General features: G+C 41.9%; 3 protein-coding genes and 1 non-coding gene across 4 annotated transcripts in view; 1 reads left to right on the top strand and 3 right to left on the bottom strand.

Annotated features, from left to right (window-relative positions):
• pcnt (pericentrin) overlaps window positions 1-11,053 on the bottom strand; it is a 35,226-nt gene extending 24,173 nt beyond the window's left edge. Inside the window, exons 1-16 of the mRNA XM_070920043.1 lie at window positions 11,006-11,053; window positions 9,968-9,997; window positions 7,501-7,677; window positions 6,848-6,991; window positions 5,715-5,864; window positions 4,664-5,589; window positions 4,197-4,556; window positions 3,310-3,718; window positions 2,671-3,087; window positions 2,351-2,569; window positions 2,082-2,177; window positions 1,798-1,941; window positions 1,236-1,491; window positions 939-1,018; window positions 544-799; window positions 95-195 (exon numbers count right to left, since the gene is read on the bottom strand). Coding sequence (XP_070776144.1) covers window positions 95-195; window positions 544-799; window positions 939-1,018; window positions 1,236-1,491; window positions 1,798-1,941; window positions 2,082-2,177; window positions 2,351-2,569; window positions 2,671-3,087; window positions 3,310-3,718; window positions 4,197-4,556; window positions 4,664-5,589; window positions 5,715-5,864; window positions 6,848-6,991; window positions 7,501-7,677; window positions 9,968-9,997; window positions 11,006-11,053 — 3,813 coding nt within the window. The remainder of the gene's footprint in view (window positions 1-94; window positions 196-543; window positions 800-938; window positions 1,019-1,235; window positions 1,492-1,797; window positions 1,942-2,081; window positions 2,178-2,350; window positions 2,570-2,670; window positions 3,088-3,309; window positions 3,719-4,196; window positions 4,557-4,663; window positions 5,590-5,714; window positions 5,865-6,847; window positions 6,992-7,500; window positions 7,678-9,967; window positions 9,998-11,005) is intronic.
• Window positions 11,054-12,020: 967 nt separating this feature from the next.
• c15h21orf58 (chromosome 15 C21orf58 homolog) lies at window positions 12,021-14,232 on the top strand. The gene is made up of 8 exons (XM_070920727.1): window positions 12,021-12,035; window positions 12,157-12,213; window positions 12,383-12,461; window positions 12,746-12,819; window positions 13,056-13,247; window positions 13,522-13,636; window positions 13,722-13,867; window positions 13,999-14,232. The coding sequence occupies exons 1-8, from the start codon at window positions 12,021-12,023 to the stop codon at window positions 14,230-14,232; spliced, it is 912 nt and encodes a 303-aa protein (XP_070776828.1).
• A 663-nt stretch (window positions 14,233-14,895) lies between these two features.
• On the bottom strand, window positions 14,896-14,968 carry trnak-uuu (transfer RNA lysine (anticodon UUU)). Its single transcript has one exon. It is a non-coding gene; the product is annotated as a tRNA-Lys (tRNA).
• Window positions 14,969-15,294: 326 nt separating this feature from the next.
• Window positions 15,295-23,575, bottom strand: atg9a (ATG9 autophagy related 9 homolog A (S. cerevisiae)). Its single transcript, XM_070920007.1, has 18 exons — window positions 23,473-23,575; window positions 23,304-23,347; window positions 23,093-23,157; window positions 22,796-22,945; window positions 22,380-22,521; window positions 22,099-22,239; window positions 21,847-21,967; window positions 21,510-21,685; window positions 21,301-21,423; window positions 20,959-21,146; window positions 20,092-20,245; window positions 19,168-19,347; window positions 18,744-18,956; window positions 18,410-18,642; window positions 18,014-18,131; window positions 17,606-17,876; window positions 17,009-17,154; window positions 15,295-16,912 (listed from the first exon to the last, which is right to left on the bottom strand). The coding sequence occupies exons 1-18, from the start codon at window positions 23,573-23,575 to the stop codon at window positions 16,904-16,906; spliced, it is 2,577 nt and encodes an 858-aa protein (XP_070776108.1). The 3' UTR covers window positions 15,295-16,903.
• Between the last annotated feature and the right edge of the window lie 2,871 nt (window positions 23,576-26,446).

The raw sequence follows: 26,446 nt of genomic DNA, 5'->3' as shown, positions 1-26,446 counted from the left end.
AAAATGAAAATAAATACAAAAAATTGAATGTGTACTGAAATGATAAATAAATTGAAACTTAACTATATGTTGTGAACGCATGAAGTGAACTCACCTCTTGCTGCAGTTGCTGTTCCTTCTCCTCTAGGTGGAGCACTTGTTGCTCTTTCTCCTGCAGCACTGCTTTATGACTAGAAACCAACTCCTCGAGAGCACCTAAACAGCATTTGCAACAGAGTGAGCAAAGCAATAACAATTCACATAAACTAGAACACAAAATATGTATATAACATGAACAGTGTAACTCAGTGGTCATGAGTGTAAATTAGCATATCCATGCTGGTATAAAGCTCTAATTGTGGCAGACAGAAATTAGACTGCTATCAGCCATTCAGAATGACTGTCTATTGTATGTATCGCTGTGTTTTGATACAGATTAAAAATGATAACAGTTTTAATGATCAAAATAATGAATTTAGATGATTGTGCAGCCTTAGTTGAAGTATGCACTCAGAGTGAGGAAGGGAGGGGAAGCTGGAAGGATTGTAGAATGATGTAACTCACGGGCTGCAGCATCTCTGTCAGCCCAGGCTTGTTTCAGCTCATCCTCTAGTTTCTGGTTCTGCTCCTTACTGGAGGTCTGGAGTTCCTCCAGCCTGGCCCCTGACCCCCACAGCTCTGACTGGGTCTGGGACAGAGCTGCCTGGGTTTTGCCAAGTTCTGTCTGGGTGGCAGTAAGGCTGTTCTGGGTCTCTGAGAGAGATGTTTGGAGGTTTGACCGGGTGCTCTCAGCATCCTTGTCCCACTGTGACCTTAGAGCCTGAGAAAAAGAGAAGACTAAGATGAATTTAAATATATAATCAAAATGAATCAAATATGGTCCCAAAATATGCAATGAAATGGCAGTACAATGTTTAAATAGCTTCAATAGTTGTTTAACAATTTTTATAAAGCTTAACCTGTATCTCTTTGGCCTGTTTTTCCTCCATGGTAGCTCTCTCCTGAGCAACACAAGTCTCCCACTGCTGCTTCAACTCATCTGAACACACATAAAAAAACAAATGAAAAGATTCACCCAGGCCAAAGAATTTGAAGGTTACGTCTGTCATTGTGCTCTACTTTGCCCTGAATACACTTCTAAAGAAGGAGGGTGACTCACCCACATCAATAATGGCACACATGTTGAGTGCACCTGAGGGCAAACATGAGAAAGAACACTGATTGAACAACTGAAAAGCACTCTAGTCTGCACTCACTCATGTCTTGTTGGTGCAGTTCACGCAGTCTTTCCTGCTGCTCCTGGTTCTGCTGTCTGATCCGGTCCAGTTCTAACTGATGCTGGGCTTGCAGGAGTGCACTTTCCTCCGCAAATGTCTTCCTCAGGGAGGCCTGGACCTTGGTGAGAGCAGACTCCTGCTCCTGCTGCAAGTTTACCTGGGAGTGCTCCAGCTGGGACACGTGGATGTTGGCCAGGCTCAGACGCAAGGATTCAAGCTCTACTGTCTTTTGGACCTGAAAGAAATGGAAGCATAAGGTATTGTTTGTTAGAGAACCTTTCCTGACTCTAGTAGTGACTGCATGTTGGTGGGGTTATATCTACATTTTAGGCATTTAGCTGACACGGTTATCCTCCATACCATACCAGCAAAGTAGAAAAAGATTAATATTAATCTTCGAAGTTACTAAATACCAGTATTAAGTCATTTTAAACTGACAAAATTCCTTTGACTATGAAATGGTTATGTAAGGGAGGAAACAGCTAAGGAGACAGATATAAGTGATATTTTGCAGCAAGCTGTGGCTGGTATATATACACACTTGAGCCTGCTGCAGTTCAGCCTGGTGGGCAGCCTCCATGCTCTCCCTCAGCTCCAGGGACAGCTCTGTTCTCAGTTGACTAAGCTCCTCATTGTGTTTGGCAGTCAGCTCTGAAACCATCCGCTCGTGCTCACGTTCTGTCACCTGGGAGAAGACAGAGAATTGGAGACATGAGAAGCTGAAAAATAGCAAAAATAGCAAAAAACAAAGAGACAAGAGATTCAACTGTAGTGTGTCTTACTGCGAGTGAATTGCTTGCTCGTGAGTATTAAGACTTGTCATACCTGTTTGATTAGGCTGATCTGTCTCTTCTGTTCTTCCTCCATAACGGCCTGCCGCTTCAGCAGTTCTGACTCCAGGTGAGTGTTCAACTCAGAAATCTAATTTGTGCAGATGAACATATCAAGGAAATTACTTAAAGACTGCTGCACAGTTTTTTATTTTAATGATAAAATATTGACAAACATTTAATCAGAATCAAATTACTCAGCGAGAGAGAACATGAAAATACATGTGAATTTTTCCTTCCTCCTTTGGAGTTTGCAAATCCCACCTCTTGTTGATATTTCTCCTTCAGGTCTTTTATCTCCTGTTTGTGAGATGTCTTGAGCCTTTCTGTAGCCTCCTCCACAGCCACAACCTGCTTGTCCAGGAGAGCCTTCACCTCCTCCTCCCTCTCCCTCCTCTGCTCCTCCAGGTGATGCCTCACATCAAGGTGCTCTTTCTCCTTCTCCTGCCTCTCTTCTTCCCATTTCTCCCTCTCTTCAGCAAACTGTAAAAAGGATTTTGTGTATCATGTTAATCCCTTGAAAGTAGTAATTCAAATAAATTCACAGCAAAGTAAATCAACTGTTATTACATTAAATATCTCACCTCTGCATCCTTGGCTTTTAGCAGGTTCTCAAACTGTTCCAGCTCTTCCTCTAAGACTTGTTCAATCTTTGTAATCTGTCCATCCATCTCCTCTTCTTTTCTCCTGTGCTCCTCCCTCTCCTGCGCTGCCTGGGATTGGGCCTCCTCCAGGTTGACCAGGTTTTGTCTCAAACACAGGATCTGAGATTCCAGTTCACTCTTCTCTCTTTCAGCACTGTCCAGACAGCCCTGTCTCTTCTTCAGCTCTTCCTGCAATTGTTCCACCTCTGTTTGAACATTCAGAACCTGCGCACGAGTAGTTTCGAGCTCCTTTAATGTTTCGTCCAGCTCCGTAGTCCTTTGACCTAGCAGGGCTGCTGTGTTTTTATGTGCTGTTTTTGTCTCCTCTAGCTCTGACATGAGAAGTTCACAGTGAGCCTTGAGAAAGGAAGAAAGGGACATTCATTAAGCTCTTTGAACATTATACCCATTTTTCATATTAATTAATTGCCTCCTGCATTGGAGGGCTTTTAGCACAGACATATTACTGCTGCTGTATGGTAATACGCCAGGTTGGGTAAAAAAAAACAAACAAAACACCTGCAAGAGACTTGCATGTTTTCAGTCCTATTAAGCCGTTAACACAAACCCACTTATTACCTGTAGTGTTTGCAGCTGGTTGTCATCTCTAAGCTCTGGGCTCTGTTTGGCAGAATTTGAAGCCTGCTTTATCTCCCGCAGAGACAATACCAGCAGCTCCTGCTGTTTTTGATGAGACAGGAGTGCAGCCTCCTTCTCCTGCTCATTTCTTAGCTCCCCTGCCAGTTTACCCCCCTCCTCTGATTGAGAGGTAGCGAGGACCAGCAGGGAGGTTTCAGCACCTTCCTTTCCCATCAACATTACGGCATTTTCTTTTTCTCTTTCTTCCATTAAGGCACTGAGTTTGTTCTTCAGGTTGTCTTGTTCATGGGCATTCAAGTTCATATCCTCCTCAACATGTCTCCTCTTCTCCTTCTCCTCTTCAAGTTCCAAGAGAGCCTGCCTGAGCTCTTCTGTTACTTGGGCCCACCTGAACATCCAAAGATAGTTTTAAAAAGTTAAGTTGATTCAAATCGTAGCATAGCTTTGGGCAACCAATAAACATAGGATCACTTTGCATGAGATAATACATCCATTTATATTTTTTAGCCAAACTAACACTAGTAGATGCATTTCACACAGTTTATTCACTTTTATTATTAACATGAATTTTAAGATAAATGCTCAAAAACATTCAGGGGGAGCTAGTTTGTGAGAAGCAGCGGAAAAAAATCATACTGTGCCAAGAATGTTTTTTACTTGGTGGAGAAAAGAAAAATATTAGGATGAAAAATGTCCCTTAAAAATTAAAGATGGCGAAGGCATACTGAAAGTAAATTGAGCGCCATGAAATAACACATTTGTAATATACTAAAAAACACAACCTGAAAAATGAATGCATGCTCAAGAAATGTATCTTGAGAAAAAAAAACATTAACCACATGCCCTAATTAACTTCATTACTGTACCTGCTCCTGGCCTCCTCCAGCTCTTCAGCACTCTTAAGGACTTCCTCTCTTAACACACTCAAGTCCCGGTCTTTGAGAGCCAGCTCCTCACGGAGCTCCCCACACTGCTGATTCAGCAGCTCTTTTTCCAGGTCCGTCTCCTCAAACTGCTGCTCGGACAGCTTACTCATCTCCAGCTCGCCGGAGGTGGAGTTGTGAAGCCACTGCGACAGAGACTGAGGGTTGGAGTTATCAGCCCCAAGGATGCCAGGGGAGCACCGTGGGCTAGAACTGTTGTGGAAGTTGTCATTTTCTTCGAGGTAACGGTTTGAAATTGACAACAGAGGCTCATCTCCCAACACTTCACTGTTCAGCTCAAAACTGTAAAAAAAAAAAAAAAAAGGCACAGAGACAAATTCGGTGATTTAACTAGCCTAAAAACAGAAATACACACACACCACAACAACAATTATTAACATTTGTCTAACCTGAAGTCTGCAGAGATGTCCAGCTGACTGCAGTGTTCAAAGCTTTCATTGACCACTGAAGAATGTGAGTGTGCAACAGGAGCTGAAGACAAGTAGCGCTCCATCAGGATATCACCAGGTACTGATACATTCATGCTGTCCTGATCAGGTCCACTTTCCAGATTGGCCTCATCTATACTAAACCTTTCGTCACAACTAAAACCAGCTTTTGCTTGGTTCTGCCGATTCTTAGAAGCTTTAAGTCCTATGACCTCTTCCTCTCTAAATTTCAGTTCTTTCTCCCTCTCCTCCAACAGCTGCCTGACTCTCTCCACCTCCTCTCTGTGCTCCTCTTTGAGCCTCCGCATCTCTTCCTCCTGTCTACGTCTCTCCTCCTCAAGGCTCTGTAGACGAAGTGCAGAGCTTGACACCTCCTCGCTAAATCTCCTCTCTGCATCTTCTTCCTCCTGAAGCCTCCTCCTCAGCTCCAGCACTTCTCTGTTCAGCTTCTCCTTCTCTTCTTTGTACTGCTGCATCTCAAGGCACTGAGTTTGGACTAAGCTTAACTGGGTCTGGAGGTCTTGCAGCTGTGCCTCCCTTTCTTTTCGCTCCTCTTCCCTGCCTCTCTTCTCCGTCTCCAGTACAGAACGCACATGTTGGTGTTTCTCCATCTCCTCCGCTAGTTCAGCACATAAGCGTTGGCTGTTCTCCCTTTCTTCTTCCAGCTCAGCCCTCAGTTTGTGCAAAACAGTGTCCATCTCACAGTCGTTGTCTGTGCTGAAGCCTTCAACGCTTGACTGGGAGCCAGGATCTGCACTCCCTGATGGTGCCTCCTTATGATTGATGTCTGCATCTTGGGAGCAATGGCCATGCTGATCCTGTTGTCGATGAGTGTTGAGGACTTCAGCCCCTGACTGACTTTTGATGCGCAGAAACTCTACACTGGTCTGTGTGAAAGACAATTCAGATAATATTTTTAAAAAGTTGCTGTGCATATGAATAGTGAAGTGCATATTTTAGGCAACAATAATCCTGAAGTGCTGCCACAGATTTAGCTTTGAGTGGCACTTACCTGCTGGAGCTGTCTCTGTAGCGCCTGAATCTGTCCAGCGAGTGACTGTGCCTCCAGTTGTACCTGGTCTCTGCTGGCCAGGGCCTCCTGCAGGTTGGAGCTGAGCCTAGCAATTATCTCATTGCGCTTCTCCACAGCCTGCTGTAACTGCTGCAAATGTAATTAAAGTATGGGTAAGTTTTATAAGTACAGAGATAAACACAATCATACAGACACATACTTTCCTAAGGTGATGTTCAGCACACACAGAGTATAGCGTACATCTATATCCTAAGCACTCCGAAAATTTAATAATAAAAATAAACTTATTCAAACAAAATTTCTTCAGTTGCCAGCCGGAAAGCAGACTAAACCACAAATTACTTGAGCACCCAAACTTTTAAATGACAAAACAAAAAAAAGACAATACTATTTGTCAACAGTATCCAAAAAGACCACTTCTACAACTGAATGTCACATGTAAAGCCAATTTGAGGCCTTGAATTCACGTAACATAATTTTTGGACATTTCCAACACTTTAGATACCCATTTTAAACTCATTCATCTAAACATTGGCATACATAATATAGACAATATATGCTGTATTTTCAGATCAGTGCAGCAAATCAGCCATGCAGAAAAGTAGACTGTTACATTCCCCATGGGTTGGTGATGACACAGACGCACAAATACACACACACACACACACACACACACACACGTACAAGTGTGTAAGTGTGTGTGTGTGTGTGTGTGTGTGTGTACCGCCATTGTCTTATGGGTAACCAAAGCATGAAGACACATAAATCCATCTGTCCAAACAAATCTAAATACACTGCAACATGGCATGTAAACAGGGTCCCTGATTTGTAGGAACGTTTCCAGCCCAGTTTCCACTGTGTGAATTTAGAGCCTAGGATTATAATGCTAAGTATGCATTCATGACATTAAGCCCATCTTCCTTTTTTGCTAGTCATATCAAGACATACCAAAGCCCAGCTGAGTTCTTAACAGCAACATCCAGATAAAGCCAAAAGGAAAAATTATGCCACAGTGTTTTAGTCAGATGCTTCAACATGCAGTATGAAAAATGACATCATACTCTAAAGAATTTGATATCCACTGTAAATGTTTAATCATTGACTGTACATACCTTGAGCTGCTCTTTGCCAGTGAGTGCAGCTAGCTCCTCTTCTCTAAAATCTTCCACAGGGGACGGGCTTTGCTCCAGGGTGGGGGGCTGATCCTTCTGTCGTTGGCTCTGCTCAGCCTCTGTTTTCTCTGGCTTCTGGGGTTCCTGAAGGATTAAATTGTTTAAGCATTAAGTAATTTCTCCCCCCCACTTTGGCTGATAACAATGTAAAGAAAATGTCAGCGCAATCCATGTGCCACAAATATGTAAATCTTAATCTTGTGGGTGAACTTTTCCTCCAAAAAAAGGCAGTAAATAGTGCCACAGTTAATCCTGGCCAGGTTGCCATGACAACATGCCCTACAGGCAACGTGATGGTTAGTGACCCATTTCTCTAATGTATGTTTACTGAGCACGGGGCACGGACCACTTGTTAAAGCATACAGTGAGCAAACCAAATTGGACAAATGCTGGAGGTCAGGTAGTGTGACCCGTGAATACTCCTGAGTGATGTCATGCATTAAAGCAATTTGTGTGATGAAAATGACCAGCGGTTCTAATTAACCAAAAAGGTCTTTATATATTATCTATAAAGATTTACACACAAATCAGATTTCTTCAGTCTCCTGTTTGTTGTTGCATGCCTGATAATCTCTATGTGATCGGTGGTGTACCTCATGGTTGGTCTTGTTGTTCAGCTCCGTGTCATTGGCTGAAGAAAGTGCTGGTTCTATGCGACGGCCTTGCGTTGCGCCGTCATTCTGCGTGACAGTCTGGCCCTTCCTCTTCTGCGTCTTTTTCGCCGCCCCCGCACTGTCGCCTTTCGCCCGCTTCTGTCGGAAGCTAGCAAGCTGCGCAGGAACGACAGCGAAAGGTAGATGGACACATAGGTCAGGACCACTGAGCACCACCACACTATCAGCATGGCGAAGCTCAGGGGTCAAGGGTGAGAGAGAACTCGAGTCCAGATTGATCCCCTCAGTTGAAAAATGAAAAAGTAATCAAAACATCATTCTGAAACCATTATAGTATAGATACATGTGTACAAGTTGTTGATAGTCCAAGCTGTAGAAAAGAAAATAAGATTGGCAGCCCTTATTTTGATGAGTCAGAGTTGTGCAGAAAAAAAGACAGAAATCCCAAACTTGCACCCAAAATAGACCACACCATAGCCTGATAAGGTATCCAAGTTCAAAATGAGGTGATGCTAAATATTCTCAAATCTCTACAGAGCTATATCAAACCCATGAGAAGTGCAGATTTGAGTGACACACATTGGACAACCTCTCAGCATATCAGAAGCAGCACAAGGTTAAGAGAAAAGGAAAAAAGTACACATCCATCTCAGTCACTTTGCATTTTTCAGCATGTAGGAAAGTCAAAGTCAGAGACAGCCAAACTGGTTCACTGGAACTTTTTGAAGCATCACAAAGCCCTCTATGAAATCATGAAAGCTAAAAAACAAAAATCAAGAATCTGAACCTGAGAAGTTAATTCACAATGAAAAACAACATCCCTAAATCAAGCCACGATATTTAGCTTGAATTCCAGAGGGACCGATTTTATACAAATCCACCTCAGGCCATTTCTCTTTGCGACACACTCCTCCTCTTTTAATCGCTGTCTCTCTCCCTCGGTCTGTGCCGGTCTCTCTCTTCTTTAAGCAGCTTAAATCAGATTACAGCAGTCCACATTGTGACAGGGACCCTCATGAAGCCCTCCATCAATAACTGACAGTAAATCATCGACTTCCTTTCTTGCTGGTGGTCAGACCGGTCAGTTCTTCCTTATCAGGGCAGTTGCTCTACTGTCCAAATGTAGATCTTGCAGTCTGTATGCAACAGCACACTGTACCAAACCTCTCATCCTAAAACTCTCTGCCACAGCCAACGCACAGTGCAGAGGGATCCACAAACTCTGGATAGGGGACGGCATGTGTCTAGACTAAGGAAAGAGGGTGGAGACTGGGAGATGCATTCACAAGGAGAGGAGGAGACAGAGCTCTGTGTGTGGCAAGCAGCATCAGAGTGTGCATGCTCAATTCAATTTCAGATTACATGGCCCCAGGAGAGCGACTTGTTGCTTTGTGTGATGAGTCACATACATGTGCTTGACAACATTGTGTTTGCATGTGCGGCACATGTTACATGCCTGGTCACACAACCACATTGTAGATTTGCTTTGTCCTCCCATTTAGCGCCAGGTAATGTACCCGCAACCATACTATCTTCCTCTTTTGACGCCCAAAACCAGGTTAAACCTTCTTAAGCCTAAAACAATAATTCCCTCAACTCCACCACATTTAAAATCTCTTCCCACCTCACATTGTTCATCTGCTTTCGTACTCATTATCACTTAAAACCCCACCCTTCGCGTTCTTCCATCACCCTGTTCACCGCCTCCGCCTGCCACAACACACATCACATCTCAGAAAGACACATTAACCAGATGAGCTGTGTTTTGCCCAAGGCCACTTCTGCACTACTGAGACTCTGACTAACCGACTGGCTGGAGCTTATTGTGGCCACATCAGATGCTACAAGACTGCTGAATCCTGCCATTGTGTTCTCAACAATATCTGCACCAAGACACCTCATGGGATTCGACTTTTTGGTGTATGTTTGCGTTTGTTTGTTTGTGTGTCAATTTTATATATATGTGCCGTGCTTAAAGTGGGGCTAATAAATCAGAGCTTTTTGATGCAACAAATACAGTAAAGGCAACTGACAGCACTGCATTACCATAGCAACACCATTCATGTGAGATGCAAGTGCAACATATTCAACCTTACCAAATCTCATGGGCTCACTGCACCACCTGATGGCCTGCAACCAGCATGACAGTGTATGCAAGGTGCGTGGCTACATTAGACATTGAAATGATTAATGCTTAACAGATTTCCTTTCAGATTTACAGTCTTGATGAGCTGTCTTGAGAGTCATTCTTTGAAGAGCAGTGGGCTTAAATCTCAAAAGTTGACAGCAATCACATGATAGTGGAGAAAGACAGAAGAAAGCCCTGATTGCCCACCCAAGAGAAACAAAAAACAAAAAGTAAGAGGACCAAAATCACAAAGGAATATTGTCCACAATCCTATAAGAAAGTAAAATATCTCTGCCAGTCACCAGTTTCTATACTTACCGACTGGCTTCGCGGCACATTGGAGGATTTCTGTCATAAGGAATATCAGTGGTTCAGTCGAGTTATTTAATGTACATCTGTACCTTTCTATCTTTTGAATATGTTCTACCATGAGCTGGAGGTGAATGACAACATTTAAGAAATGAGATTCAATTAGCTACACTGAAACTTTAAATCTTGTTTTTAGACAGTGTGGCCTGGTTGTCAATACAGGGCAGGCCCTTTTTGATTAGTGGCACACTACTAATATGGCCTCTCATTGAAGCTGCTTGTTTTTTCTATTTTAGCAACGCCACAATAGCAATTTTCACAGTGGAATTCATTGTTTTCAAGGCTGAGGTTATGCCATAATTCCTGTATTGCACTTATAGACCCCTTTTATTGGGCACACTTTATAGCTGTAATATAGTCCTATATGTTGGTGATAGTTGTAATGGCTGTTGAAAAATGTGCTTGTAGATTGGGATGCAAAAAGCACATTTGTCCAAATGCAACACTAGGCAATAATTACATGAAAGTTAATCTAACGTGCCAAAATGTAAAAAAAAAAACTCGGACGAAAACATCGGATGCACCAGCACTGTGGCTTGACACAGCTCAAAGGCAACATTTTGAAATATGTAAAAGAAAAAATCTATATTACAGATTGGAAACAAATTTCCCTCATCTTTGTAAGTAAGTGCATCTGTCCGTCTCTGCTGGACTTCAAGTGTAATGTTATACCAAGTGATTCAATTCATTAGCCGATTAACCCAAGTTATAAGTTAAGTTAAATGTTATCGTTATCTTTAGCTGAGTGCAACCTCAGCTAATGATCAACCCGCGGCATATGCGCGCCAAACGAGTAACTAAAGTTACGAGGGCCTGTAATTTAACAAGCATTTAACGGAATCTAAGAATCGACAAGCAAAACGTAGAATGGTGTTGGATGTGGGTATAGTTAGCAGCTGTGGACACACGCAAAGCTATGACAAAAGAGTTAGCTAGCGTTAACTGCTAGCATTCAGTATTAGCGTGCCTTAACTGTTAGCAACAAACCTTAGCTCTCCCAGCTTCTAGTTTCCTCTGCCGTTCATCTTCATCCATGTCTTGGTTTAAATAAAACCAAAAGGTTTAGGACATACGTCCCAATTCAACTGAAACGCACAACAGTTCACTTCTAGCATAAGTTAGCTAAAACAAAATATTTGAGCTCGCTTCAATCACAACTGTCAACAGATAATATTCAATATGGCCGCCAAGTCATTTCAACTCCGCCCTTATCGAGTTTTACTGAATGAACGGACCAATCAAATCATTATGTTCCACACCTTCAGCCAATGGAGTTTGCGTTTTATGAATATTCCCGAATAAACCACCTCCCATTTTGTACATCACGCAAAACTAGAGTGCAGTTAACCAATCAAATGACTGTGTCAAGTCGCCAATCTTGGATTGACGGCTCTTGCAGCCAATCAGGGCTGGCTAAAACTAACCATGCCTCCACTCACTTCTATGTTTTGAATGTAAAGAATCATCCACTGGCTGAGGAGTTTCTATGGCAGTGGAACAACCTAACCTGTGACGACTGAGGTATGGTTACAATGAAGTAAGTCTTACAAAACTAGGTCAAAAGGTTACCATCATTCAGATTACATTTATTCAAACCATGACAACAAGTGTAATCTTTTGCGTTATTTGTAGGTTACATTGAATTAATATGTCTAGTGAGTTATCTATATCTTTCCAGATTAAGTCAAGCCAGAATATTTCCAAGCGGGACATAACATCATAATGTTAATTTCCTGTGACCGAACCCCATTTGGTATTGTAGGCTGGCCTGTAGTCAGGTTCTTAAACTTTAATCTATTTTTTTTTTAAATCAATACAAAATGGGATCTGAACTAATTTGGTATTGTTATGTGATGTTGAAAGTCTCACACCCTCTACTCTTTCTCAGCATAGAAACCAAGCGGTTATGCAAGGCATGGTTAAGTGCCAGTGGTAAACAGGTGTGTGCCCTGGCAACCATGACTCAAACACACAGGTGTACACAAAGTCTGTGTGACTCCAGATGCCAAGATTTCAGGTAAATATATAGATAGATATTAAAAGCATATATCTGCATGTGTGTTTGTATGTTTGTGTCTAGAATTTCAAACAATTATGTTCATTCCAGCACAAAAACACTTCTTCATGTAATCTTTTAGCATGGCAGTTCTATGGTTGATCAGATAACAAGACTCAAACTTAAACTACTGGAAAAGGTATTTGAGAGTTTACAATTTGTTCAGGTGGAACGATATTGCTTGAAATTCATTTACTTTGATCATTTGATATTCTAAAGTGAGATGGTTCAGCATTTCCTTTATTTCTGATTTTCTTGAGAATTTTACATCAAAATCTTTAAGAAACATTCTTTACTTACATTTCTAGAGACTGGAAAACAAAAAGCACAATATGGAAAACAAAAGGCACTATATGGACAACAGAGCAGAGTCTGCCCAGTCTACAAGTAAGATAACAAAGAACTCTTTGTGATGAAGAATTATGAACTGTGGAAGGTATCAGCTTAACCTGCCTTGACAGAAACTTTTACATTCTCTATTATAGACATTTAGCTGATACTAAGAATGACTTACCAATATGGCAAATGAAGAATGTAAGAGATAACATACTTTAAATACACTTACTAAAATTAACCTGGCAATAAATGGATATGAAGTTCTGCACTAAGGAGGAGTCTTGGGTTGGACTTGGATTGGAGTATTTTCTGAGAACATGATTTTGTCTGTTCAGGGAGTTACGATGGACAGTTGGATCAACTGCACCGTGCACTGAGGCGAAAGCAGAACCTACTGCAAAGACTCAGGGTTTGTACAAAATCTACAATATCTTTGTATTCCAAGAATACTACTTAATTTAAATTCTTACATACCTACATTCAGACATTAAGATGAAGACTACAAAACTAGTGCAAGAGAAAGACAGAAGACACTAATGAGGAACTTGGAGCAGTTAACCAATGTCTTTGAGCATTTTGTCTTTTTTCATTGTGAGAAGTGTATAATTATTTGTGTTTTGTTTGTGTTTGGTATCTTCTGTGTAGGAACAGCACATATTAGAGGACCTCCATAGACCTCACACCTGGGGGGGATCACAAAGACAATACAAGTCACATTTCTTCAATGCCCCTCAGCCGCCTCCACCACTCCCACTTCACCAGGCGGCCCCTGTTCTACCCTTCCTGCCCCCTCCACCGCCTGCCCCGCCTCAGCCTCCACGCATCATCCAACAGACTGTGAGACACTCAGCATTAATCTCAAAAACACCACAATCCCCCAGATCTGTTACTCTGTTTCTGTGTGGTCTGTTAAGTGTAGTTAATCTTCTTTTCCTCATCCTGATCCCCTTCTTCTCTTCTATTTTTGCCATCTATTTCCTTTCACAAAGGGTATTTATACTGACACTGCTATCCAGGCTGACTTGCAATTACTTCAAATATAGTGTAAGAATAGTGCAAATGAAATATTCAAAAGAAGCAATTATTTCTCCATCTTTATTACTCTTTGCAGCTACCCCAGCAGCCTGCCACCATCATACAACAGCTGCCACAACAGCAGCCTCTGATTACTCAGATCCCCCCACCTCAGCCCTACCCTGCACCACGCTCGGGCAGCATCAAAGAGGGTATGCAACAACAAATGCAGACCTATACTATATGAGTCTCCCTTTATTCATATGTTTGGATATGTTTGTGTATTTTGTGTGTTAGACATGGTGGAATTGATGCTGATGCAAAATGCCCAGATGCACCAGATCATAATGCACAATATGATGCTGAAAGCCATGCCTCCTATGGCCCTCTCACCACCTGGAGGGCCCAGTCACTGTGCCCCTCCAACTACGTATCTTGGGCAGGTACACACAAAACACACACACACACACACACACACACACACACACACTCTCTCTCTCTGACACATCAGTCAAAGCAAAAAGTCTCAACTCTGACAACTCTTCACAAAATGATTCCAAATCTGTATTTCCAGGACAGTTACCAGGGAAACCCTATTTTTGTAAGGCCAGATGTCAAACCAAGGGGAAGTGCTGTCCATCATCATCATCACTATGGTCCTACCCCTGCAGCTCCACAGCTGCCTCCCATCAGCTACCCTACATGGCTACCAGGGGCGTCATCTGTCCCAGCAGGACAAGCAGGGGGACATCTACCGTCCATACACCATGTAACAGGCCCTTTTACACTCCCGCCACTCAATGCGTAAGGTTCAATAACAGGACATGTGCTAATATACAGACATGGAGAATTTTTTTTATACCAACAACCACATTTATTTGTGTCTTTACAGGACTCAGATTTCGCTCTGAGAGTCCCCTGTTGTCTCTGAATCGAAACGTGACACAGAAAACTTGTTGGAAGTGAAACCTAACCCAACACTTCAGACGAAGCGGGGCTCCCATCGCACATGCAGTAATGGAATTGCATCTAATGGAAAAGTTGCTTTTATTTATCCCTGAAATTTCCTAAATGTAACGTGTATGAATGGCAGACAAAAAACAGACAGGGTAAACTATTGCACGTCAAACTTATGTGCTTGGTAGTCGTCACCTCTGATCAGACGGGTCAATTTCGAAGTCCTTCCATCGGTTGTTGCATCTGAGGGACCCCTGACGCACCACCTCAGGTAACAAGGGCTAGCCATGACTAACATTAGCTACGAGCAATATCCAAAAAAGTAAATTCCTTTTGCAATATGTCACTATGTCGGTTATATTGTGGGGGCATTTAAACGTGAATCATCGCCCAACACCCCCCACTCAAGACATGCAGCATATCTTGACCAAAAACATTTAAGCTAGCAAATTAAACAGGTTACAGTTCCTTCATAAACGTAGTTGGAGATGGGACAAAGGGGGAAAAAAATCAACGCCCGAACAGGGACTTGAACCCTGGACCCTCAGATTAAAAGTCTGATGCTCTACCGACTGAGCTATCCGGGCTCTTCAGTGTAAAGAAGTCGCCTTTTTAAAAACATAATAGTATAAATAGTACAGTATATGTACTATAAAGCATTTTGCAGTGTCTATCGTAATTATTTTACCTGTTTTTTTCCCCGTCTCCATAATGTTAGAGCGTTCTGTATGCAGCTAACGCTAGCTCACTACCAAAAGTAGTAAGCTAGCCGAATGCTAACTGTGGCTAACTGTAGTGACTGGTCACCTAACCGCCATGTAAAATGTAACGGCGGCTTTAAAATGCTGTAGGCATATTCAGTCAGTCATTTGTAATTTGGTCGTGTTAGTTGCCTTTCCACGCTACACACAAAATCATTGCCTTGTCTTTATTGGATGAATTTACAGCTGTACAAAATGGTATTTTACAGGCTCTATACAACAAACAACAAATAACCTCCCAACAATCACTTGTAATCTAACGTTACCGCACTAAATACCTGTATCCTTGTGACAGTGCCTTTCTACCCATATCCAAATTCACAACAGAGAACACAACCTGGAATCACAACTGTCAATCATCATGGCACATCCCTTTGATAAATAAAATAATTAAAAATATATATATATACGAAAACATACACATATAAACAAGTGACACCCTCTGCATTAACCAACTATTAAAGTGCATACTTCTGTTAAAGAATTGCAGCTTAATGACAGGGGAACAGGGGAAAGTCATGCTGTGAATAGGCAAGATGTGGAGGATGGGACAATATTGTTACTGTGAGAATGAGTTACAACTCTTTAGAAGAATGTGTGGATGATGGTCATGCACTTGTGCTTGAGGGCTTTTTGTATGGCACAGAAGTTAATATTACATGCTTAAAAACAGCCTTCTTTGTTTGCTGCGCCCTTTCGCAGGTCTGTTGAAAAATAATAGAGTGGCTAACAATAAAAACCTAGGTTAAATCTGATTAAAGTGTGCTTGCATACAGCATCTCTGGTAACACATTACAAAATGTTGGCCTCATAACTGTGTCAATTTGATTGATTTAACATTCTGAATAATTGCTTGAAATAACCTGATAACACATATATTTACAGTGCATGTGTGCGTGCAGAATACCGGGCTACGCTGTACCATTAACTTTTAAACAAGCGTCTAAAAACAGAGCCAGACTCTGTTAAAAGTTTCTGAACATTTTAGAAATTGCACATGAACTTCGTGATGTAATAAATTCACGAAGAAAAGAAATCCCTAAGGAGTGTTTGAGGCCTTAATATGTTTTGCGAAGAGGCAGAATGCAAGCTGATATACACGGCACAGGGTAGGATACACACAATGAGTCAGTGTGTTACCAGTATCTTTCTGAACACGTTTTAGTGAATGCTGTTATTGTTAGAGAGACACCATACATTCTTCAAATTTCACTTCTCATGCCACCTGATTTGTAAAAGAGGGAAACAATACAGATATCACTGTATAGTGTGGATGATTGTGATGACATTTTGGGCAAATTGTTTTGTATTTTTCTACAGTGGGCAAAGCACCAAGTATACCTCCAGTAGTGCTGACGTGTTCACAAGTTTTGTTTACATCGCAGCAACACATGCACTTTAATCATGTAATCTTTTGACATTATAAAAGAGCGTAGTGTAATCTGATGGTATCAATGGCTATTATATATAAATAACTTGATCCTCTAAGTCCTCTTCTGATTCACAAATTCAGATATATACCCCGTCTGCCTGTTCAGGCATGTGTAGTTAGTCATATAGTATCTTTGAATGGTTGATGGTAGCATCAATGGTAACTTGTCCAGATGATTTGAAGTGTTTGTGGGGGGATCATGGTACACCACTCTTGCACATGTCCATCCGTGTCAGGTCAGATCCTGGACAAAGGTTTGGTCAAAGACGAGGATGTGTGTTTGGCTAGCTATGGAGGGTGGGACACTGATACTTGTTCACTTGGCTTGGTTATGTAACCTAAAGTGAGAGAAAGAGAATAGAAATGTCCATTTACTTGCAGTGCACACAGGCAAATTAACATTGCCATTTCAATTACACACAAACAGCATTCACCTTGTGTATGTGAGGAGGCATTTCGTCCTCTGAGCTCTCCTCTGGTAGTGGCTCATGTTGTCGTGGTGCTGCCTGACCATCCTCTGCCCACCCTCCCATGGGCACACGAGCCGACCTCACTACTTTCCCCCCTGCACCAAAAGAGTCTGGAACACAGAAAGACATCGACAGCCTAGTTGAAAAGAGTGAGCAACTACCGCTGATCTATATAGCTACTGTGCTGTGAACAAATAGTAAAATACTCTAAACTGAGGTAGACTTCATAGTGAGAAACTTAACTACCACACCTGGGTTGAGAATGATTGTTTGTGTTTTGTTCATACTGCATCACCTGTCCAAAGCTGATCCCATGTCTCTTTCTGAAATGTACTCGTTTTGTAGAGGTGTATTTGTACTATCACCTTGTATGGTGCAGCAAGGAGTGCATAACCTTACCAGAAAAGTAAGGACTTGGTGCAATTTTCTAGAGTCAAAAAGAGTGTAATATTAAAAAGAATAGCAGGTGTAAATCACTCTCATGCTGTTCAAAGTCCAACTGGATCATTAAATAAGATTCCATTCAAATGCATATGGTGAGACAATCAAAAAGATGGGTACCTGTGTTAGGCCCACTGAAGCGCCGCTGGATGCCACCCTGTGATGAAGCCCCCTCCTGTCCCAGGGTGGTACTGCATGTGGCTGAAGCTGAAGTGGGAATAGCACTGGGACTGGGGACTGTGGTGGGGAAAGTGTGTGAGCGAGGGAAATGTCTTGAGTGAGGGTTGGGTTCGCTCCTCACTTCATCGGGGACGCTGTCACTGCTTTCGTCACTCTCCTGCCTGTGCCATGTGTGACGGGAGAGCTCGCCACGGGACTGCTGTTTGTGTAGCTACAAGGGAAAAAATGGAGCCAGGATGGAGAAGATCTGTGAGATATTCAGGTTAAGAAGACAAATGTGGGAACACACTGCGCTCCATTCAGTTTGTGACTCCTACAGAGGTCCTTTACTTTCTCCCACACAATTACCTCGTGCATGTAAAGTGCATGGATGCTCATCTCAGTGGAGGCATACTCTGACAGGACCAAACTGGTGAGTTGACCCTCCCATGCACTGCTGCCTGAGCTCACAGTTCGGGCATCAGTCCTACAGAAATAATAAGCAAGAATGCGGAGGAAATAAGGACACGAAGAGGAGGATATACTGATAAGAAGATGAGAAAAAGAAAGGAGGATGCTGAATATAAATTAGGGTTCTAGCAAGGTTATCCATGACAAAGCTCTTGCAAATGTAGTCTGCTAGATTTTGCAGTTTGAACTGTTAAGTTTTCATCCAGCAGCTCAGTAAATGTTCAGTGTTGAACAGAAAGATGTAGCCTGAAAAGGAATTGAGTTTAGGCATATGCAGAAGGAGAACTTTCCTACCCAGAGCCTGCCATTGCTTTGCTCATGGTTGAAGTGTGGCCAGCGGCCCTGTGAGCTGCACTCAAACTGCCTCTCAGGTGGAGACTGCTGCTGATTGGGGAAAGGGAGCGTAAGGCAGATGCCCCATCGCTTATGCCAGCTGCTGCGTGATTGGTCAAGGAGCCGTCCCTGCCAAAATGAACGGAAGCCAGCGTAGAGGGACCTCCCAAGAGGTTTGCAATCAGGCTCCTTGGCTACGAGAAAGAAAGAGAGCAAGGGACGAGATTTCAGTTTGTACCTCTTATGGAACTTATGACCATGATACTTGAGCATGAATGTGAGTTTATCACTGTACCTCAGACTCAGACAGTGAGAGTGGATGTGTGTCTGAAGGAGCCCCTGTGGCCTCTCTGTGAACTCGTTCTTTCAGTTGGCTGATGAAGTGTGTGGTCTCTTGAGGCGGCTGCCACTGGGGGTTAGTGATGGCAAAGTGCATGAGAGATAACTCCGTCTTCCCATCCTCTGCCTGTTGGTAGATAGACGCCTCTGTCTTCCCTGCTGACATCCACTACAGAGGGAGGAGAGAGGGTCAATCCACAGATATACACACACACACACACACACACACACTCTTTCAATCACTCATATTTCACTTTTGAATGAATAAATCTAATGCATGTCACACAGACTAGAGACATGTACTTTATTTAGGTATTTTCAAGTATGTTTAAATCCGTGTATGTCTGTGTGGCTGCACTGGCAATGTGGCAGTCCCTCACCGCAGGGTGTCCATGCTGCCTGATGTCCATCTGGGCAAAGGAGCAAGTGTCTCCTACCCCGACCACCTCCACAGTGAAGTTCCTGAAGAAATCAATGATCTCCAGAGACTTCCTCCTCAGACAGAAGATCAGGATGATGGGAGTCACCACTGGACTTATCAACTCCTCTAGAATAAACACCTGGAAGAAAACAGAGGAGAAAGGTTAACACTGTACACCCAGGTATCAGAGTAGGGTTCAGCAAGAACATCAAAGGTACACTGAACCTCTGATTCATAAGTTGAAACGTGTTTTTTTCAAAATGGCACATTTATTTTGACTGCAATCTTGAGGAACACGTGTGACTTTATGATCAAAGATTCATAATGATGCCAGCTGGAACAATCTGGGGGTGGAGAGTAAATCTCTTCCAACAAGGTGATTTCTCAGCATGGCGCTAAGACCCCGACTGCTTCAGAGGATCTGCCTGACCGCTAACGGCAGAAACCTGTAGTTTCACTCGTCTCTCTGAGATATGAATGCAAATAACGGAATGAGGACAAAGCTCGGCATTAGAGAAAAGAAGCTGTGTGCACTCAGATAATATTCTCTAGAACAGTTTAATAGAAACAGATGTTCAGAGAGGATTTGACAAAATAACTAGGTCTTTTTCACGGCAGGCATTTGAGAGTAGCACAGGTGTAAGTAATAATATTAATGATAACTTTGATACTTTTATAACTGTCCCAGCTTGCACACTAGGGCATATATAAATGGAATGCAGCCATCACTAATGTTAATTAATTACACCTAAGACTTTCGTGCTGCGACATGTTAAAATGTCTACCATGGAAAAGGCCCATATAACACATTTTGACAAGTTAATTCCCTTGTAAATATCCTCTGAGTCCTGATATTTATTCCCAGTTCAGTATTCATACTCACTGCTTTGTACTGGAAGAGCTGGGAGAACTGGTCACGGGTCTCATATCTATGTGCATTGCCCTGCCAGTGGTCAGGCATGTAGTGGATATGAGCCAGGATAACCCGCAACAGCTGCTCAGGACAAAACACCATGTGCTTATCAGGAATAAATGATCTGGGAGAGGAAAAGAACCTAGTCTTACAACCTAAGAGGTACAAAATCAAAGGCATAGATTTAAGTACTTTGTGGAAATGTGCTTGATAACTAGTGACGATTTCTCAGAACAAATTCCAAATTAAATCCTGTAGTTCCGAATCTACCTGTGAAATTTCTGATGGATTCTTTAGTGTCTTGGATGGTTGAGGGAGATAAATTATATCGATAGAACTGGATTTTCCCCCTCACAGTTCAATTCATACGAATGTTCCCAAATATCCAATTCATTCAATTTAGAGCTATTAACAGACTCGACAAGTAGTCGAGAGCTACTTAAGGAAGGAAACCCTCTTAATTACTCATCAGCTATACAGCAGAATAAGCTGCCGAAGAGCATTAAAAGGATTACGACTCTGGGTAGCTTTAAAAAGGGCAGTAAAGAAATGGCTCCCTAACGTTCCAAATAGTTGAAGATTTGTGTCTTATATTCATGTTTTATACTTATGTCTGATGTTTGCCCTTTAATATCAGATTTATTGTGACTAAGCTATTAATTTATGCTGATTAATAATGATATAGTGATGTATTTTAGCTATTTCAGTTGTTTATACAATTGCAATGATTAGCTGCTGCAGGCTGTGTAAATAAAACCGTTAAATCAATTCTGCATGTGTATTTAAATAGATGAGAATAGCAGACTAACTGATTAACTGGGTGACATTAATCCCCACCTGCAGACTGTGATACACACTCCAAGCAGAGTGATTGAGGAGAGAACATGTTCCACTGCAAGAACATCCTCATCATAGATAGTCAGGGCGATGAGGACAGCCAGAAGAGACCCGGCAAAAAAAGCTACATTTTTGGCAACCACCGTCAGCAGTGGTGAGAGGAAACAGTTCATATACTTGGATGCAGCCTGAATGGAACAGGAACAGAGGAAGAGGATTAGAAAAAGGAGGAAGCAAATTTATTATTAGAAACAAGTCGGTGTGAGAAAATATAGCTACAAAACTAGGTGTCAAAGGAGAAGCAACTTACGAGCATCAACTGTCTGCAGGAGATAAACTGACCTTGTAGCCTTTGCTGAGGCGGGACATGAGCTCATGGTCCAACTCATTGAAGTGACGCAGGTAACATCGACCATACAGAGACCAGCATCTCGCTCCCAGAGAACCGGGCTCTCGCTTGATCACCTAATCACACGCACACACAACAAACTATTGTCTAGAGCACTAAATAAAAAAAGGGAACTATTTGTATGTGCATGCGAACTATTTACCTCTGTGTAACTAAAGAAGGCGTACAGAATCTGCCACACCAGAATGACCGGACACAGCAGCAGATTGGCAATCCCAATCCACAGAATACGGGATGCTAGCCTGTCTGCCAGCTCAGCCCTGTTACCTCCTCTCTTGTACTCTGGTTTCAGGCTCCACTCATTCTCAAATAGAGAGCCTACAGAGCAAAAAAGACTCCTTTGTAATTCTAAATCTTGACAAATAGGCAAATATGTGAGTGCATGCATGCAAATACTTAATTTCACCAGAATACGGCAATTATAGACATGCAGACACATAATGTACATATATAATGAATCACATCAAACATGGTCACACCTGGCCCCCAAAAGAAGATGAGCTCAAAGTTGTATTTGAGGCCCCGAGTGTAGAACACACTCTCCCCGAGTATAGGAAGTCGAAATCGCACAGGAAGGAGTGATTTATTCACCATGGCAACCTAGCAAAGAACAGGAAGAAAGCTTTGGTTCGAGGTCAGACCATTTAATTTAGTTTTCAAGTAGCTGTGTCAGACATAAATAGTTCAGCAACCAAACAGTGTTAGTAACATTTCATCTCAAATGTACACACCATGTAGTTTTTGAAGCGGAGGATGCGGTGGTAAATGTCAAGCTCCGTCAGTTCTTTTTTATGAATGCAGATCTGGTGTTCCTTCTGGATCTCCACTATCCTGGCCTGAACCTCCTGCCATGTTGCATAGGGGAGTTCTGACTGAAAGGAAAAAAGCACAGTGAAGATTGGTGGGTACAATGACTCATTCTATGTGATTATAACAACAAAAAACACCAACAAAACAAATCTTCAATACCCCTCTAAATAATGACTTCCTGACATCATCTTGTGTGTCTCACCATGGTCATCTTGAGAGCGTTAATGTAGAAGGATCTGATCTCCCAGTAGCAGCAGACGTTGTAGATGAATTTGACCAGGCGATGTAGCCAAAACACCCCAGAGATTATCAGCACGAAGATCACAAATGCATTGTCTCGGATGCTGCGGGAGAAAATATTAAATTCTATAATTCAAAGATGTATATTCAACAGCATTAAGGTCAAATTGCTTTGGCATATTTAATGTGGCTGTATAGCAAAAATAAATCGCTGGGTAAATAACTCCAGACACATTTCAGCTTTATCAATGACAACAGAAACTTTATTTCACTGTTTTTACTATGGAAGAAAATACTTATCATCACATATCACACTTGGGTGTTTTGTTCTGTCATACAAAAGGTAACTAAACTAACTAAATACAGTGTCAAACTCACCGGGCACTGCACACATCCACTGGGAGGAAGGCATCAGGCAAGGTGACTTTAGATGAATCAGTGTGATTTACAAACTTGTTGGCAAAGAGTATGTCATAGTCCACACAGTTAGCTAGGAACACTGTGAAGCCAACCACAAACAGCAACTGACTGCATGGAGGAGAGAAGGAGGAGGAGTCAGGGGAGAAAGGAAAAAGACAGTAAGAAAACATACAAGCTCTACGCCATAAACAGACCTCTTACAGTGAGACACAAGATTCCCTCGAAAACATAATTTCTGATTGATAGGATACATACACTAGCTCGAAGATCTCTCCCAGCAGCATACAGGTGAATCCATTCTTCTGGTGCAGATTATAGACGTAATGGACGTTGAGGAATATTGTAAAAGTTTCTGAGGTTAGCAATCCTATTTGTGCAAAATCAAAGAAGCTCAATTCCGTTGTCAGGGACACTCAAAACACAAAACATTAGGAATACACGCCAAAACAATGTAAAAAAAGGATATTCTCTGGAAAAACAGGTCCAGGTTTTCTATGTGGTGCCATTGAGCTGCAAAAGATTTATTATGAATTAGTAATGGTGTTGTTGTTAAGGATTTGCTATCAGTGTAAAATCGGAGGGTGTGGTTCTCTGTGTGACAAGTTCATGATTTGTTTGTGATTTGCATGTCATACATTTGGCTCCTTCAGGCACATGCATCAGCAGGTTTTCCTCTCCAGGGGGAGAGTCGCTGTAGGACGCCTCCAGGCGCTGGTACTCTGTGTCAAAGTGCGCCATAGTGACAGCAGATTCGGTCTCACCAAGTTGCCGAGCCCACTGCTACAGACTGGAGCACAGAGAACGGCAGGGAGAGATGAGGGGAAGGCAACAGGGTTGAACGTATACAGTCAAGAGTGGTAAATATAAGGTGGAAGATAAGGGGGAAAGAAGAGAGTGATATAAAAAGAAATCATATGTTGGTTAATAATCAACTCATTTTGACATACACCCTACATTAGAGTAAAGATGTAGTACAGGCTACAGCCTCAATCAACATTAGTCTGGACTCTTGCTGACAAGAGGGTTCAAACCTAGATTCCTGGATTAAAGGACAATCTCTTATCAACCCTGGACTACTAAACTATTTTCACACATAACTAATTTTTCGAGAAAGAGATAATGTAGAAAATTATTATCAGTTAGACTGAAACTAATTGAGTGAACTAAAACCAACCAAACAGGTTGATCTAAAAGCCTCCAGGTATATTATAATAACATCACCAGGAGTTCCCAAAGAGCCTCCACAGATTAAGACTGTATTGACTCAAGGCCATGATTACATGGTACGGGGTACAAACAACATATATACTACAAAACCATGATATGTAGTTTAAACTGTGGGTGGGAAGGGACACTTCAAATCCTTGAAAAAGTAGTGGTGAAATTAAACTAATGCTATATTTACTGGGAACACTTCTTAACCACACATACTGCCTCAAAGCAAAGCCATGCCGTGGCCAGCTGCAGACATTTGCTTACCTCCATTGCAGTACAGTACATCCTATCCAGCTCTGGTGTTTACTCAACATTCCCAGCTGGAAGAAAGGAAGAGACATTTCCCTTAAAGCTGTCCTCTTCAGTCAAAAGCTAAGACCACAACAACAGACTGCAGAACAGGGCTTTCTGCCATGTTTCTATTCAGAGGAAACAGTACAGCATTGGGCTAAGTCCACAAAAAACGACTAGAGCTGACTGTTGATGAGTAGTTAGCTAACCTAGCTGTTGGAAACTGGTAGATAATTAGCAGGGACACATCAACTTACAAAGCCAGCACAGGAGGACTGATTCAGGTGTTGTTGTTGTCGTGGTTTGACAGCACAGGCCTGCCTCCCTCACAAAAAAAATGTCACCTCTCAAATCCCACCGCAAGGAGTCCTTACCGTTGGGTTCCTCTGCCTCCGCTATTTAAGCTTAAAATAGTGAATCCGCGAGGATTTTATGTGATAACCGTCTTGTTTTCGTTTTCCTGTGGTTCCCTCGACGCCAGTTTCATTTTCGAAACAGCCAGCAATGTGGCGTCTGTCACACGTGAGTGACAAGAACGTCATCCACTCCGGAAAAGAGTTCACTAACGGTAAGCACAGCAGCCAATCAGGTGCGGCCAGAGGCGGGCTCTAAGAATGTGTTGTGTAGATACGCCCTATGTGAGCCTCCATGACGAGCTCCTCATTCACTCCGGTTTGTCTAATTAAATGAGTGTTTACTACCACCGCCTGGTCGGTTTTAGTAGCACTACAATACTATCAGAGGTGCTGTCATACTGCAAGTGTACTCTTGGTGATACTGCTACATGTGGAATCCACATGTAGATCAAAACTAATAATAATAATAATAATAATATGTGTGATAATTCCTGTTAATACACAGCTTTTAATTGCCATCAGTTATTTGTTGTTTTGTATCTTAAAATATAACGAAACATGAGTCATTAGAATACTATTTTTGATCAACTTTACTACATGGTCATACGAATCATCATGTGTCATCAACAATACGTACCTTGCCCCCATATTTGCTCAAAGCTTGTGCAGGGAAGGAGAAATAATATCAGTCAATACAGTTAATACTTTATTTTTTAGAACAATTATAGGAAAAAGAGATCTAATTTTCTGTGCACATACCGTAGGTTGTCTGAACATGCATGTGAATTTTGTCTACAGGCAAGCACATAATTTAACCTATATGGACAATAATGTTTCCAATAATAAATTAATAATGCATTAATGGTTATTTGGGCTTAAATTGAGCAATTATTTCAAGGAAATCCCTAATTTTCCTATAATTAGTGTTGAATTAGATTTATTTTTCAAGGATACTTTACAGACCTGTAAAATAAAGTGTTTCCAAAATAGCTTAAAATAAATAAATAAGATAATTATGAAGCAAAAACACTGTCCCCAACCCTAATCCCCCCACTTGATCTCCCTTGGTCTATATCTCACTATTCCCAACCCAGAAGGACCCCAAACAGGTGATTTCACATACAATCTGATCCTCATCAACGTAGCCTCTCAGAATTTGGAGATTTTAGCACAATGTATTATTGCATCAGAGCATTGGAGAGATAATATATCTGAAAGTGAAAGTAACCATTCATGCTCAGATAATGTGGGAAGTGGTTTCCATTTACATGCTAAATTTAGATTTTTTAAATAGAAAATATTGTCATTGTTTTTACAGTCTGATAGTGAGATTCTTACCATCCTGATGTTAAGACAAATACCTGTTTTGTGACGCTAATAATACTAAAAAACTCAGCTCCTTGATGTTTTCTTTGTATGTGCATCATGTTTCTAGAGTCTAGATGAGGTTCAGGAGCTGATTCCATAGTACCAAGATGATGCTTTGCAAAGCCAAGCTCACCTTCTGTCGCTCTCTGCTGTGATATTGAATATTCATATATGATTGTTAAGCCTCTGGAGTGACAGCTGGGCTTTTGTTCCCTGTGTCACTGCATTAGTTACACTGTCACTGTGTGTGTGTGTGTGTGTGTGTGTGTGTGTGTGTGTGTGTGTGTGTGTACCTTTGTGTATTGAACGTACTAATGACGATTTCATTAACCAATATCCCCAGACAGAAGAGATTTAATAAGTGAGTGTCTGTTTTCAC

Source organism: Enoplosus armatus, chromosome 15, assembly GCF_043641665.1.
Source record: "Enoplosus armatus isolate fEnoArm2 chromosome 15, fEnoArm2.hap1, whole genome shotgun sequence".
NCBI lineage: Eukaryota > Metazoa > Chordata > Actinopteri > Centrarchiformes > Enoplosidae > Enoplosus > Enoplosus armatus.
This window is presented reverse-complemented; position numbering and strand designations above follow the sequence as displayed.